The sequence below is a fragment of the Lynx canadensis genome, chromosome E1, assembly GCF_007474595.2.
Source record: "Lynx canadensis isolate LIC74 chromosome E1, mLynCan4.pri.v2, whole genome shotgun sequence".
Taxonomy (NCBI): Eukaryota; Metazoa; Chordata; class Mammalia; order Carnivora; family Felidae; genus Lynx; species Lynx canadensis.
In genome coordinates, this window is record NC_044316.2 from 49,406,287 (window position 1) to 49,422,726 (window position 16,440).

General features: G+C 38.8%; 1 protein-coding gene across 4 annotated transcripts in view; it reads right to left on the bottom strand.

Annotated features, from left to right (window-relative positions):
• Nucleotides 1–10,782, bottom strand: part of ABCA6 (ATP binding cassette subfamily A member 6) — a 60,977-nt gene extending 50,195 nt beyond the window's left edge. Inside the window, exons 1-7 of one of the 4 annotated variants that reach the window (XM_030295636.1) lie at nucleotides 10,160–10,782; nucleotides 9,955–10,002; nucleotides 8,860–8,959; nucleotides 6,824–7,025; nucleotides 5,647–5,808; nucleotides 3,850–3,953; nucleotides 3,219–3,445 (exon numbers count right to left, since the gene is read on the bottom strand). In XM_030295636.1, the coding sequence (XP_030151496.1) occupies nucleotides 3,219–3,445; nucleotides 3,850–3,953; nucleotides 5,647–5,808; nucleotides 6,824–7,025; nucleotides 8,860–8,955 (791 nt within the window). In that variant the 5' untranslated portion in view covers nucleotides 8,956–8,959; nucleotides 9,955–10,002; nucleotides 10,160–10,782. The other 3 variants (XM_030295635.1, XM_030295632.2, XM_030295633.1) reach the window with 3 other exon arrangements.
• Between the last annotated feature and the right edge of the window lie 5,658 nt (nucleotides 10,783–16,440).

The following is a 16,440-nucleotide window of genomic DNA, read 5'->3' on the forward strand; positions in this document are numbered from 1 at the left end:
TTTAACTTCATTAGGAAATAGTTAAAACCTACCAAAAACCTAAAGAATGATACAATGTTTACCGTTCTATCTGCCTACTTAGATTAGTAACTAAAATGTTATTAATATTACATTGGTAGGGCTGTGCTGCTGCCTCCTGGCTAAGCATCAGCTCTGCACCCACTTATTGTATAAATAGAATGAACACCTGCATACATGGCATCATCTTGTATGTGTTCTGCTGTTGCTCGTCTACATCAATGGACATATATTCATATTCATATTCATCAATGGACATATATTCACTGTTGTATAATAATATTTCATCATATGACTATATCCTAATGTTCTCCTGCCCATGGACTTCTAGGTTGTTCCAATTTTTGTCTCCAATTTTTATTTATTTGTTGTTGCCAAGACCACTCTCGTACTTATCTTTTTTGGGAAAATGCACAAAAGTGTCTCAAAGGGGTAAATGCTGAAGTAAAGAGATTAAGCTCTTTGTGTCTTCAGCATTATAACATATTACCGAGGTGTTCTGACCGTAGAAATGGGAGGGAATATAACTAAGCTGCTGATCAGTCAGGGAACCACGGAAGCCCTGGGGGCAGAGGAGAATTGGACCGTTCTTGAGGATTTCAGCCGGCTGGACCTCCACGCTCCCTAGTAGTAGAAAACTGAAATTTCATAATTCCTCCAGGCTCATTCTTTTCTTGCTATTCCTGTTCATGTTTCCTTTTTTGAAAGCTGATATAAATGAGGGTACAGCCTTAAGTGCTCATTCTGTGTTGTTTTAGATGTGCTGGGGTTCACATTTTTATCAGGTGGTTAGTAAGAAATAGTATTCAGTCTTAGATCTAAGAGGACCACACAAGGTGTTTGAGTCCGGGCTTCCTGTTTTACAGATAAATAAACTGTAGGTCCTACTGTTACTTCATGGGCCTATTCAAGACCCACCGAGTAAATCAGTAGCCAAGCCCAGACGACAGTGCGCGCCCTGCTCAGTCCTCTTGCCTCTACACGAAATTGCCCAACTGAATAAGAATCCGGGGCATCCGGGTGGCTCAGTCGGTTAAGTGTCCGACTTTGGCCCAGGTCACGATCTCGCGGTTTGTGGGTTGGAGCCCTGCTTTGGGCTCTTCGCTGACCGCTCGGAGCCTGGAACCTGCTTCAGATTCTGTGTCTCCCTCTGTCTCTGCCCCTTCCCTGCTCACACTGTCTCTCTCAAATGAATCAATGTTTAAAAAAAAAATTAAAAAAAAGTTCAACAGCTGAAAAAAATAGTGAGAGTATTAAAACCAGGAACTTGCATCAATATGCCCCAGAACAACTGGTTTAATTACTGCTTATTCGACTTCTTTTTAAAGGTCGTGGCATAACAGTGATTCAGCCTTTGTTGGAAACATCAGCATTTTTGGAAAGCATATGGCATTCTGCAGAATCCACTTCCTGAGTACAGAAGGGAACTGCTACAGGTGGGAATTAAAATTCTATACAGTAGGAGAATTACAAATGAAGGAACTTAAAACATTACCTAGAAAAGGGAACTCATTGCAGGGAGTTCGGAGATGGGGGGGTGGGGCGTGGGGGGGATGTTAATGAAGCTGTGAAAGCCTTCATGATAAAAACAAAGCAATTCAGTCATCACACTTAAATAGTAAATGCTGATGACATTTCACAGTTATTTCACATTACTTAAAAAAAAAGGTTGTGATACAACTTATTTCCAGTAGACACCCTGTACTTGGCAAAAACATTTCAGATTTGTTTTTTCCTTTTTAGTTTTAAGGCTATATATATATATATATATATATATATATATTTGATATACACACACACACACATATATATATATATATATATATATATATATATATATATATATTCGTTTTGCTAACTTTACGTTACATGCATACTAAGAAGCATTTACCCTGAGGATGAATCCACATGTAAATATCCAATACCTTTCTGATTTTAACCCAGAATTGACTTGTGCCCCCCCATTCTCAGGTGACTACAGGAATACTGCCCTACAGGACATCCTCTGAACTAAAAAACAGTCCTATTTACACAGAGTCCCCCTCTCTACCCTCCTAACAGACTCCATTCATTCCTTTGCATTTGCCAAAGTTTCACTGCAAACCACTCTTTTTTTTTTTTTTTTCATTTCAGAAACACATTTTCCTCTTTTTCTGTTTCACAATTAAGGTATGTTAGAATCAAAACTCTCTCTGTTAATCAAATATACTTGATAGAAAATTTAAAATTTCCTAGACCATAATGTTATTTTAGGGAACATGTGACTTACAGATGATTGTTCAGTAAATAATTCCTCACCCATTCCAAATAGTTCCATAGCCACAAAGAGTAATTTTCTTGATGTGGGGACTATACAAAGACACATTTCCCAGGATTCAGTATTGAAAAATGTTAGTTTTTTTTTTAAGTTTATTTATTTATTTTGTGAGAGAGAGAGAGAGAGAGAGAGAGAGAGAGAGAGACAGAGAGAGAGAGAGAGGGAGAGAGAGAATCCCAAGCAGGCTCTGCACTGTCAGCACAGAACTCACGGGGCTCAAACTCATGAATGGTGCGATCATGACCTGAGCTGAAATCAAGAGTCGGATGCTTAACCAGCTGAGCCATCCAGGCGACCTCTTGGAAGCTTAGAGCTTGTATGATTTGTGTTTTTATCTTCTAGTCTTACCCGTTATCATTCTGTGAGATCCTTGTTTCTATTCTTCAATCATTTGTTTTTATTATAATACAAACACACACATACATAGACAGATAGACACATACATAAATATATGTGTGTTTAAATATATGTATTTAAAAACATCTAAATCATTTTTGAATGAGTCAAGATACAAAGATATCAATATATGAACAAATGTCCTTATTGAGCCCTTCTGACATGCCACCCTAAGTGCTATATGCACTGGGCATATTTTATAGGACATCTCAAGTCCAACACATGGTACTTAAGTACTGCAAAAAAATATATCCCTGCTGATCAAACCGCTGAACACAAGCTAGCCATTATAGGATCATACTTTCTTCAAGTATGAGGAAGTGTGGAGAAGTCAAATGATAACCATGGGCAGACCAAGCAGGAGGGGTGCAATCGGGGCCGCTGCATTGGAGTCTCAGCTGTGGCACACAGTTTTGGAAATAATGACACGTTTTTACCGCTTCCTAATTTCTGATTATTCGTCGCACTGCTTGAATCAGTTACTCACCAGAAGGCTGAATCTTGTAGACCCATCATTTTCATCAAATCCTTCCATTTTTTCCTCTCTTTTGTAACGTTGAGCGATATAAAGTGTACCAATGGAAAAAAGTAAAGAAGGCAGTAGAAAATAAACATCTCCTTTTGAAGAATGTTTTTATGAATAAAAGGTAAAGTCTTCATATTTATAGCAGTAACTGACATCAACTCTTCTGTCACAGAGCGGTTTGTTGCAATCTAAAGTGGGGTTTAAACAAGGAAAATCATTATTTGAAAAAATAGGAACTGAACAGGCTATGGTGAAATCCACACAAGCTTATGAGGGCTATACCAACATCAATTCCCTGATTTTAATATTGTTCTGCGGTTATGAAAGATATTACCGTTAGGAGTAACTGGGTGGTGGGTACACGGACCTCCATGTACATTGGTTTTTGCCATTTCCTTTCCCATCACTCTGAAACTCCTTGAAAATTAAAGTTAAAAACAAAAGCAATGGGTTCCTTCGCCCAAATCCAATCTCAGCCTTTGTATCCCTACTTCATTGTACAAACGTATGAAAACCTGAGCATATATCACCTTTCACCCAAATCGCGATACCTGTGGAACGAGTTTACGTGAATTATTAGAACTTTTCTTACTTGTATGATAGCAGCGTCAATGGCAGTTTGTAAAGTCACAAATCCTCTATTCCAGTATTTGGCCAGAGAACAGGAAAAGTCACCATGCATATTCCAACAATGAGCTACAAGCACAAAGGGAGGCGATACCATAAGCGACGTTAGCCGATGGACGTCATTAGAGAATAAGAAATGAGAACCCAAGGGAAAACAATCTAGGGGAGTCTCCACCAGTCAGAACTTATAACCACATAGGAAAAAAAAATACGAAATTAAGTTCTTAATGAGGCAAATTTTATTCTCCGAGACTGTAGTATGCGTAGGAAGTCTTAGACATGAAAAGAAGGTGAAAGCTGGGGCGCCTGGGTGGCTCAGTCAGTTGAGCGTCTGACTTCAGCTCAGGTCATGATCTCACAGTTCAAGAGTTCGACCCCCCCCATCAGGCTCGCGGCTGTCAGCGAAGAGTCCGCTTCGGATCCTCTGTCCCCCTCCCTCCTCCCCTCTCTTGAAAATAAATAAATACTTGAAAGAAGATGAAAACAAACATGCCACTCCTACCATGCTGGATTCCCTGCCGTGCCTCAAAATGCTTAATGTAGTCTTGTGCTAGAACTGTTTTTTGCTCATATGCTCATATGCTCTGTCTCCTGACGGATCCATGGCTCACTCCTTCCCTCTATCCTGATCTCTTCTCAAAAGCGATCTCAGCACAGAGGCCTCCCCTGGCCACCATAAATAAAAATATCTGGAAGAGCATTCGGGCTCTATCTTGCAAGCCTGCTCTATTTTACTTTGTTGTTTTATCGCCACTTGGCAGAGTGCATCATTTTTGTCCCACCCCCTGTCCCCGACTGGAATGACTCGTGCAAACAGGCTTCCCTCTGTGTTTTGCTCACTTTCATCCCCAGGGCCAGAACAGTGCAGGACACAAAGAAGACACTCAGAGAATGAATGGGAAAGAACCGATTCTCTTAGTCACATCAATTCTGCTTCCTGAAAGGCCCTCAGACCCATTCACTCTCCTTCTCAGCTGCCGCCAGTCATGTCCGAGCTGCCTTTGGCTCCCTGGTATGTTTGGCTGTGTTCTCCCCCACCGCTCTGCAACCCATGCCCTGGGCCATATCCAGAGAGCTCCCTTAGGCTTGGGGGTCTAATCTCTTCTCTGCCCTAATTAAAGTACCTCAATGGCTCCCCAACACCCTAGGTTTGTAGGACGTCACGGGGTCCAGCCCTTGGGTTAACTTCAGCCTCAGTCTCCTGTCACATTCCTTTCCATGTCCTCTGTTCAGCTATACTCATCTTCTTCCATGGATACAAACAGATGCCCTTGGCACCTCGGGACTTTCACACCTGCCCTTCCTCTGTCTGAAATGCAACGCTTTTCCCACCCCCATGTGCCAGTCCTTCTCATTTGAAACATCACTTCGCCCCGTAAGACTTCTCTCATCTCACAGCTTATTAGGAACCCCTGGTCTAAGTCTCCCACCTGCTCAGCACCTCTCTTTGCGCTTGTCATGAACTCATCAATGTCTGCCTTTCCTGCTGACCTGGAACCTCACCTGAGGCCAGGACCTCTCCGTCTGGATCACCCCGCATCCTTTGCAACATGCCCCTGTGTGCTCACTTTATCTCCATTGGATGACTCCATCATGTTTTATCGTGGGAAGATATGATTGCCCTCGGAATAAGTTCAGCGATACAATGTGCTCTATCTACTTTATCATGTTCTATCAAAAGCATCTCTGTTGCCCATCCCAACCTATTCCTTAGGTTGAAAACATGGAAAATACCACAATGATATTTTATATGGAAAGTCACCTGTGAAAAGATCTTCCTTCAAAAATGGAATGTTATATCCCTGAACAAATTTTAGCTTATAAGAGAAAGCGTCATTAAAGATGATTCCCACCAGGTCTGCAAAACTGTCTAAAAGTAGTTTATCCATGGATTTTTGATTTGGCACTCCGATTAGTCTTCTTTCTGTGGATGACAAGGTAAAAATAGACAGAGAGGGTTGCACACTTTCACCGCAACGGAATGTGATATCCAACTGTGTCATCAGATTGGAATGAAACTAAAATCATTTTCCACTTAAATGAAACTTATCCCAAAAGGCAGGGAGGGCCTTTTGAAAAAAAAATGGTTTAGATTCTAGACTCAGGAGACATGCATGAGAACTGAGTGTTTTCTTTTAGTAATGACAAGTATTATGGCAAATTTTAGGTATAGAGAAATATTATACTAGGGTAAGTATGCATATCATACTTAGAGTAGAGTAGAGTCAGGGGATTCCAGATTTCAGATTTACTGAAGCAAAGACACCTCATCTAATTTTTGCCTTATGTGGGAACTAAGATTGCCAGGTAAGTGTATTTCTCACAGCCAGCAAAGTCACCTGTGAGAAATCGAGGATTAAAGAGCAGACTACCAAACTGCACCCACCTTGCCCATGAGTGAAATACACATTTGATCTTAGTTATCTCAGTTACATAGTGATTTCATTTAGAGTGAAGGCCTTTAAAGATGTGTACAAAGTATACCATATGCAGACAGAGTATCTTTAGATTAGCCATCCTTACTTTTCATAGTTCTGACATTATAATTTAATACCTAGATTTAATTTCTTTTATTTCGATGTTTTTTTTTCCTGTGTTGTAAATCTTAATCACTGTATTTCCATGTTAAGGGCACCCGCACCCACAAATGGCATATTCTCCTAGACACTATTCTGCAAATCTGAAATTATAAATTTATTGTTTTAAGTAAATTCCAATAGAAATGCAGACCTCCCTAATTGGACCCCCATCAAGCTGAAAGGCTTTGAAAAACTAATTGTTGCAAGAGAAAGAAAAAACTAACCAAATTTGTAGGCTATCTTGATAACCTAAATAATTAGCATGATAGATCACTGTCAGTTCGAATTCAACATGTATACATCAATTCAAAAAGATATGAAATAATACCAGTAATTCTTTGTTGCCATTAGTACACCTACCTTTCACAAAGGGAGCAAATGTCGTTTTATTCACTATCTGCTGTGTTATATCAGAGACGGGTGTATACACAACACCTATAGAGTTATTAAAATTATCTGCCCTTCCCAGAGCTTGGGGAGGAATTTCAGGAAAATATGTCTTTTCTCTGAAGTGTGAAAACAGACCCATGTACAGTCCTAGAAGTATTGGGAATATCCATTCCTATAACAGGAGGAAGAACAAATTTAGATTATATTCTCTTAAAAGCCTCAGCCAATACCAAAGAACTGTTGAAGATAAATTCTGATTTTGCCACATAGTTGGCTTCTCTTTGCTCTCAACTCTTCAGAGCAAAGGGAACCCAACAAAAGATGCACACCAAGATAGTTGCCACATAGACCATTCTCCAACACTAGAACTAAACTTTTGTATTAAATCATGAACTACTGCAGAGGCCATCATAAAAACCAACAGGGTGACTAATAGGATGACACTTCTTAGGCCTGGGCATCAGACTTTATAGTCTCTAAGACACAGAGGGTCCCAGATAGAGTTCATGATGGCAAATAGCAACATTTTGGTCAATTGTCATATTCTTGTATTGGAAATCAAAAAACAAAACAAAACAAAACAAAACACGAAAAGGAACTGAGTGTTGGATATTGCCCAGTGGTTCACCAATATCAGTAATCTCTTCCTGCTTAAAACAATGCTAGACCACATTCCCAGCCTCTGGGAATGAAGTCAGACCAAGCGATTGAGTGATTGAGTTCCAACCATAGAACATGAGCAGAAATGATATGCAACCTTCAAGGCCCGACTTGTGGAACCATGCAAAACCTATATTCTGTCTCAGTCCCTGTACTTTCTGATGTTCTGACTAGATTCAGACGATCCAGGGGAGATCTCCAAGGCCTAGGGAGATGGCAGAGTCCCTAGATGAAGGAGCTCGGGTCCCTGACTGACTGTATGGAGAAGATTCCTTCACCTACCAGACCCACTTTAGTTTCACTGTCAACCTTATTTAGACTATGAGCAAAGTGAAAAACAAACTTTTGCTGAGTTAAGCCTCTGAGATTTGGATCAATTACCTGTAGATAGCCCACCTACCTAATGCAACTGACAATCAGTGGTGGTACTTGGTCCGTAATTCGTGGAAATAGTCTTTACATAGAAAATTTATGGCTTTGAAAAGAAGTGCCCCAAGTTAAAATTTCTCAATTTCTGCTGGGGCTCTTTTGATTATTTCTTTACTCTAATTTTGTTACATATGGTAGCAGCTTTAATAGCTGCTATAATTTCCCGGGGTGCCTGGGTGGCTCAGTCAGTTAAGCATCCAACTCTTGGTTTTGGCTCTGGTCATGATCCCATGGTCACGAGACTGAGTGCTGTGTTGGGCTCCATGCTCAGCATGGGATTCTCTCTGTCCCTCTCTCTGCCCCTCTGCCTCTCTCTCGCTGTCTCTCTTTCTCAAATAAAATAAAATAAAATAAAATAAAATAAAATGAAATAAATAAAATAAAATAAAAAATAAAAATCAGGGCACCTGGGTGGCTCAGTCGTTTGGATGTCCAACTTCGGCTCAGGTCATGATCTCAGGGTCTATGAGTTCGAGCTCCGCGTCCGGCTCTGTGCTGACAGCTCAGAGTCTGGAGCCTGCTTTGCATTCTGTGTCTCCCTCTCTCTGCCCCTCCCCCACTCGCTCTCTCGCTCATTCTCTCTCTCTCTCAAAAATAAATAAACATTAAAAAATTTATAAATAGTTGCTAATAATTTCCCATACAATTAAATTCTCATTTATTCTGTTTTTTTTTTGTTTGTTTTTTTTGTTTTTTTTTTTGTTTTTTTTTAAATATGAGGAATATTCTTCGTCTTTGCAATGCTACGTTATTTTTCAGGGACTGCTATGAGACTCTCAGTTTGACAAGTATGGTTAGAGGCAACCTCAAAATCAATGAATCCAGTCTGCTACTTAAAATATAGAATAAGAGCATCGTTAGGGGATAAAATGAAAGAATAAGGTGAGCTGCAGAAAGAGGGAAACTTTCAAACATACCAATAAGCTCTCTCTTTTCATTCTCCATTTCTTAAGAAAATTCTTGTGCAGAAGCGCCTGAGTTTGGTGGTACACACTTTTCTGTTTCATATTCATTTAGCTTTGCATTGAACAAACAAGGAGAAAATTAACAAGGTGTGAAATAAACCAGAAAAATAAGTGTAATAAGAAACATCTTGGGGAGAGTGGCGGAAAAGCAGAGAGAAAAACCTTGATCGTCGTTTGGTGGAAAATATTTCCTGCCTTTAAGAACTACAAAAAATGAGTTTAAAATATCATCTTAATAACACATGGCTACAAAATTTTACATCACATATAATCACTGTAAGCTATTTGGGAGAGTGGGTAACCATTGGGACATAGTGTTCAGTGTCACAATTTTCCCGAAAAATAAAGAGCAGAACAATGGAAAAGATATTGTTAGTTTTCAGAACCTGTAAGCCACTTCACATGTTTTTACCTCTTATACCAGAAATTCCACTATATGAATAGAGTAATTGAATTCTATCTCATCCGATTAATAATTTTTGTTCTTTGCATTTAAATAGAAATACCAGAGCTAATCAAATTAACCAAAATTCTGATTATTTCAATTCATTTGAATAATTAATTATGCCCCGTAAACGTAACCTCAGTGGACTCTTTTCCTGTAGCATTTCCCTTTCAGATGAAACTGAACAGCTTTTATCCAAAAGAGCTAGGCTGTGAGATAGCAATTCAGACCCAAACTACCTGAAACTTGATTGTGAGACACAAGAAGGACAGAAGAACTCATCTCCATTTTCTGAATTCAGAAGTCCTTGAATAACTGAGGAAACTAACAAGGAAGAAGAAAGAAAGAAGAAAGAAAGAAAGAAAGAAAGAAAGAAAGAAAGAAAGAAAGAAAGAAAGGAAGGAAGGAAGGAAGGAAGAAAGAAAGAAAGAAAGAAAGAAAGAAAGAAAGAAAGAGAGAAAAAGAAAGGAATCCCACGGAAAGTAATTTTCCCCAAATGTTTGCAAATAAGCCAACAGAGACGATTTTTTTCAGCTTTTATACTCTCAGAATTAAATTATTTTAGATTTGCATAACAAAATATTCAGACAATTCTCCCTCACCTAGTACAGAGGCAGATTTTAGTATTCTCCTTTATCCTGCTGTTCTACCTGCACAATACAAGTTGGTTGGGAATAAATTGGAAAATTTTATCATTCGGTCTTCAATACAATACATATGAGTATTTGGAAACATCTGAAAAAGAGACTGATTTTAGCAGTGCCCACCCACATATTTGCCATAGCACAACTAAAGAGCTCTACTTACCGTCTGGAAAATTACTCTGGAAACACTGTCAGAGCACAGTTCTGTTTTTGTGTACAGCAACAATGAAAATTTCCTTATTTCTACTTCTTCATTTATTCCTTACATGGGTGCCTTCCCCGGGCTGCTTTGTGGGGGGGGGGGGGTAGTCAGACCAAGCTGCACATAATGAACTTGTTTTGTTTTCTGCCTTTTCTTCCCTAAGCCAATTATTTGCAGGGAAATGATGGTTCAGTGGTTGGCTGGCAAGAAAACAAACCCTGTGTTTGTGCACTTGGCCTTTCAACTCCAGGGATGAGGGGTAAAACGGTAAACAAGGAAAACAGAACTAGCCTGTCGAACATGATGAGACCAAGATGGGGAAAGAGCAATAAATAAGTAAAAGCAACCACTAACCAAAGTGCTTAAATGTGTATGAGAAATCTTTAGCTAGTTTTTTTGTTTTGTTTTGTTTTGTTTTTTACTACTGATGTTTAAACCCAACTACCAATGACATATTTGACTAACGTATACTAAATGGGCAGAAGGTACTGGAACTGAAGGTTTTTTTTCCTAATAAAGCTAAGCAACCCAGAGTCTGCCGTAGAGAAACACCTAATTTGGACAAATGAAGAATTGTGAACAAATTCCTTTCTCCTGCTCTGTTCATAGGGAATGCAGGATTTCAGAAGGCTCATAAACAAAATAAAAGTAAGCAGATTGCCAAGGGCTAAAAAACATATAAAAAGATTCAGGTCAATTTTTATGCATGAAGACTGGGGAAAAACTAAAATGTATCCAATTCCCATTGCATAGTCTATCTCAGTGAAGAGTTGCAAACTTTTCTTGACCTGCCAAAGTAAATGGCAAAACAGGAAGCCAAAGTCCATGAATTGGGAAATCTCAAATATTTGACATGGCTCCGAATCCACAGATGTTAATAATCATAAAGTTGCGAGTTGTTCTGGAAAAGAAGAGAATAATTTAAAAAATATTTAAGCCACGGTATTATATATATGTATATTTCTCTCCTTGGTAATTAGTTCTATTTTTTTTAAAGTCAACAGTGAAATATCATATGTCTTTTACATTAAAAATTGGCAAAAACAAAGACAATAAAGATATTCTAAAGGTCTCACGGAGGGGACGGTAGAGGGTCAGAAACACTGCTAAAATTTTGTATCAATAATAGGCCAATGATCCAAACAAAAATTCTGTTTCTTTTATATCACCTGGAATATAATTCAAGTTGTTATTAATTTTGCTGTCGTTGTTGTCATTGTTGTTTTAGACCCTATGTACTCTATTTTAGGAATCTATTTTAGGAATTTTCACTTTGCTTACAATGCATTCAAATTCACACTACAATATCAATAATTATGTTGATTAAATATATTTTATTAGTTTCAGTTCTTACCACTGTTTCTTATATATGCTTTGTGTTCCTCTTTCTTGACCTATTTACTCTGATTTATTTTTATTTAGGAGGTCATTCTTATTTAAGCCTGAAGATTTCCCCATAAATGGTAACCTAATATAATGAAGTACCCAAACTCTGGCTATATTGAAATGGTGGGTAAAATATATTTAAAAAAAAAAAAAATATATATATATATATATATAAAGTCAGATATATAACCAAGGTTTAAAAAGAAATAAGAAAAAGGTAAAGGAAAGAAACCAAGAAACAATGGAAGAAACAATAAGAAAGGAAGGTACTTCCCCAGGTATTAAAAATGAAAAGAGAAATTAAAACCAGAACTATGAATGGTATGCCAGCAATCAGCTGTCCAAAGAGGAGTTTTAATAACCTTGTGACCTAGACTCGATGGTTTACAAAGCTGGATTTCATATCTCTGCATGAATCCAGAAGCTTCACAGGACTGCTCAGTGCTAGAAATAAACAGAAATTAGCAAAACCACCTATTACCCCGAGGAAGAGCAAGGATGTGTATGTTTAGCCCCATCTCTGGGTTAAAAAATATATATACTCCATAGAAAATGAAAAACCCAAACATGTAGGACATGCCAGATACAGGAAATGGGGGAGAGAATCTTAATTTATTCTTCCTGTATGGTAACATGTCTAGAATATAACAAATGTCATAGTAGTTAGTTGCATTCTGAAGCCAAACTTGGGTTTGAATTCTAGCTCTACCACGTGTCAGCTATGTGACTTTTCACAAGGTACTTAACCTTCCCTCCCCCCTTAAAATGGAGATAATAACAGGGTATGTATGTATGCATGTATGTATGTATGTGTGTGTGTGTGTATAGTTACTGTAGAGATTAAATTCATTAGTACAAGTAAAGTTCATAAAACAATGCTTGGAAAATCATAAAAACTCAAAAAATGTTACTTGTTTCTGATAATGCTCCTCCTCCTATACTTCCTCCTCCTCCTCCTCCTCTTACTATTACTATAAATCTGGAGCCCCACAGAGAAGATGCAAACAATTCTATAGAGATATGTCCAGGATTCAGGGCACAAACCAGTATCGTTAAAGAAAGATACCTCCTAGCAGCCAAGCCCATAATCAAAAGTCCACCATGAAAGAGAATCAGCAGGCCAGAAAAAAAGGGGGGAGGGGGTTACTATTAACAACTGTAATAACTGAAGATAATAAAAATTATGACAGAGTCTATAAAATATATATTTAAAGTATTAAAAAAGAAATGTGAGATAGTTAAAATAGGAAGCAATGACAAGGAAGACTAATAGGAAAACAGCCCATTAGAACTTATAGATATTTAAAAGGATTAATAAAAGTTAAGATTAAAAACATAATGGATAAGTTTTATATCAGATCAGGCATGGCTGAGGAGACAATTCATAAACCAGAAATATATCTGAAGAAATTTTATAAAGTTTAGTGCAAAGACAGAACAAGATAGAAAAATACTGAAAACAAATTAAAAGACATGAAAGACATGTCTAATAGGCATTTTATAATAAGGAAAAGAAAGAGCATAAATAGGAGAGAAGATGGATGAACATTTTCCAGAATTGATGATATGAGCCCTCAGATTTAAAAAAAACCATAATGTGTCCTGTGAAGAGTTAAAAACAAAAGTCCAACAACTAACTATTTTGCAGTGAGCTTTCAAAACATGAAAGAAAATGGAGAGAAAGAAATACTCAAAAACAATAAAGTAGAAAAGACAAGTTATCAGTTAAAGATCAACAGTTAGCCAAAGGATGCCATAAAACAATGGAATAATGTTGTCAAAGTGCTGAGAGAAAATGAATGGTCAACCTCAAATTCTATACTCAACTAAATGTGCATGGAATAAAGATCTCAGTGAGAATTGGCTGAACTAAAAGATGTACTTCCATTAAAAATAAGATTATTTGGGGGCGCCTGGGTAGCTCAGTTGTTTAAGTGTCCAACTCTTGATGTCATCTCAGGTCATGATATCATGATCTTGAGATCCAGCCCTACATTGGTGTCAGCACAGAGTCTGTTTGGCATTCTCTCTCCATCTCTCCCTCTCTCTCTGCCCCTGTCCCACTCACTCTCCTTCTCTCTCTTAAAAATAAACAAAATAAACATTAAAAAAATAAGAGAATTTTAAGAAAACAGCAAGAGTTGAGTCTCAGAAGTGTTTATAAATAAGTTGCCAGTACTAATTATCTACTGACTGCACACAATATTTTGTGGAAGAAGAGGCAGAACCTCCCACCAACCTATACATTTCTTCAGTCTCTGTTAATGGAATCTTAGAGGTGTCTATAATGTTGCAGAGCTTTAATTGCTAGTTAAGAACAGAGACAGATTGGCACAGGAGCAGAGAATGCTGGTGATTTTCACATGGGTACTATGCCATTGGTTTGCTCAGAGTTTGCTGTGGGAGCCTAAAGTTATCGGGATTACTGTCCTTCTCAACTCTTGGTCACGAGAAATCCTCCCATTTCATTTAAGAAGCAGTCCTTATGGGCCATGATCTTACAGATAATGCAGGCAAGGGGCAGGCATTTGACAGTGTGTTCATAAGCAGGGGAGGGGGATGACGATGGCATCACGTGGACAGGTGCGAATACTGGCCTTATGTAGGAATGTTGTTCATTCACAGTAATGAGAAGAAAGTTAGAGTATATGGGGTACATTGAAACCTGGTTGGTTGCTGAAATTGCGAAAGCTCGTGAAAACACTCTTCTAATAGCTTACACGTCAATAGTCAAGTGGGAAGCAAGGTCTTCTGCTGAAAGTAAGAGCAGGGAGAGAGAGAGAGATGTCAGAGTCTGAGAAGCAAGAAGACATGACAAGTAGGTTAATTAGTCCTCCAACCCAGTTCAAGAGTGAACAGATTAGGGGGATGAAGTGCAGTTGCCAGGTAGAACTAAGGCTCCGCTCGAAGACAGGTTGTAGCCATTCATTTAAAGTGAGACTAGTTATTTTGTTCCTGTGTACTCTCCACCAATGTTCGTCTCCCTAATACAGGTTTAAAACCAAGATTGGGGTTTTTCCAGGCAATTATGATGAAGGGTGAGAGGATCAGGCCTTGATGATGTATATATGGGAGTGGCTATTGGCCAAGGTAAGCCTTTCTCTTGAAAGGCTCTAGCTTCCTAAGAGGAGATGGTAGATGCCTCTTCTTTCTTGCCAACTTTATTTTGTCCATTAGCTCCCAGATTATACTTTCAAATCCATGGCAGAGAGCTGAATCAGTGTGTCCTGAAAGGTTGTGAACTTGGGGAAGCTTGGCTGTCTAAGATGATAACAAAGCTTTATTGAGGTAAACACACACACAAAAACAAAACAAAACAAAAACATATGTAGTTCATGATTCATTTTCTAAGTAAAGAAAACTTTCAAGTAAACTTGAACTACAAGTTCTCTGGAATTTTAGCTACAACAGTACTTTTAGGTTTCTTTTTTTTTTTTTTTAAGTTTATTTATTGATTTCTGAGACAGAGAGAGAGAGAGAGAGGGCGAAAGAGAGAGAACTAGAGGAAAGGCAGAGAGAGGGGGAGACAGAGAATCCCAAGCAGGCTCTGCCCTATCAGCACAGAGCCCAATGCGGAGCTCAAACTCATGAAGCATGAGATCATGACCTGAGCTGAGATCAAGAGTCAGACACTTAAGTGAGTGAGCCACCCAGGCACCCCAGTAATTTTAGCTTTCCATTTCTTCTCCTTTTGCATGTTTTCTTCTTATTAGTTTCTCTATGTTGATCATTTGCTTTGTGAAGAAATAACCATTGTGTACACAAAAGTACCCATTGTGTACGTGTACCCAATACACATACAAATACCCATTTTGTGGGCAGAGTGGCTAGAATCCACTATTGGGATGAGACCAGCATTACTCTAGAACAAAATCTCAGCACCAAGAGTTTGTGGACCTGTCCATAGAGAGGCGCCAGGCGCCAGCCATGTCTGTTCTTGCTCAGACCTCCGGGATGGAACTCAAATGGTCCCTGGCTGGATTTGGTATTGCTCTGGCTCATCTGTTGTAATCGCTAGTTTGGAATCCCATGATGTAGCTGCAGCTGCTAGAGGCACCCCCATCTCCCCAGGAGCTGCCAAAAAGAGATAAAGCTGTCCTTAGAAAAAGGAAAGTCAGAAGCTCAGCAAGCACTCCCAAATGTAACTAAAGCAAAATCCGAAATAGTATTTTAAGGTCTTCCTGTTTCTGAAGTTCGCTGTGTTTCTGTCTTTAGAAAACTTCGCTGATGATTCTACTAAGGTTCAGTCTGTTCCGAAGTCCAATTCTTCTCATCTGACTGATGACGTTTTCCACTAATGGCGCATATTGTAGGGGTCTAGATCGTGTAGCACAGTGGCGGGTTGTTGGTGGACCCTCGTGGCAACTGACTCGGTCAATGTTACCTTTTTTGTAACCTTTTTGCGTGTGGTGCCCCTAACGTACTGTGTGATCGTCACATTGACAGTGTTAACCAGGCCACGGGGCCTGGTGAGACTTTTTTTTTTTCCCCTCTCTGCTCTTGAGATAAACCTGCAGAGTAGATGGTGCAGACATGGACCAGTGTCTCCACATGCAGAGGAGAAACATGGTTGAATTCTTATAATCCAAGCACTCATTTTCCATGCCCACCACCACTACCAACCTGCTCACACATGTTATCTTTTTCCATCTCAGGACACTTTTAGAACAATTTCATTATAGATTGAGGTTTACCGACTCGTTTACACTGAATGCATTTCATGTAAGGTCTACCCTAACGTCAAAAGGGAATGTACAATAATTAGATGAATAAACTGGCCCCAATTCCAGTTTCTAGGAAGTTTGCCTGTAGACCGAAATGCCATTGATGGAATTTAGACACTAGTGACCTTTAAT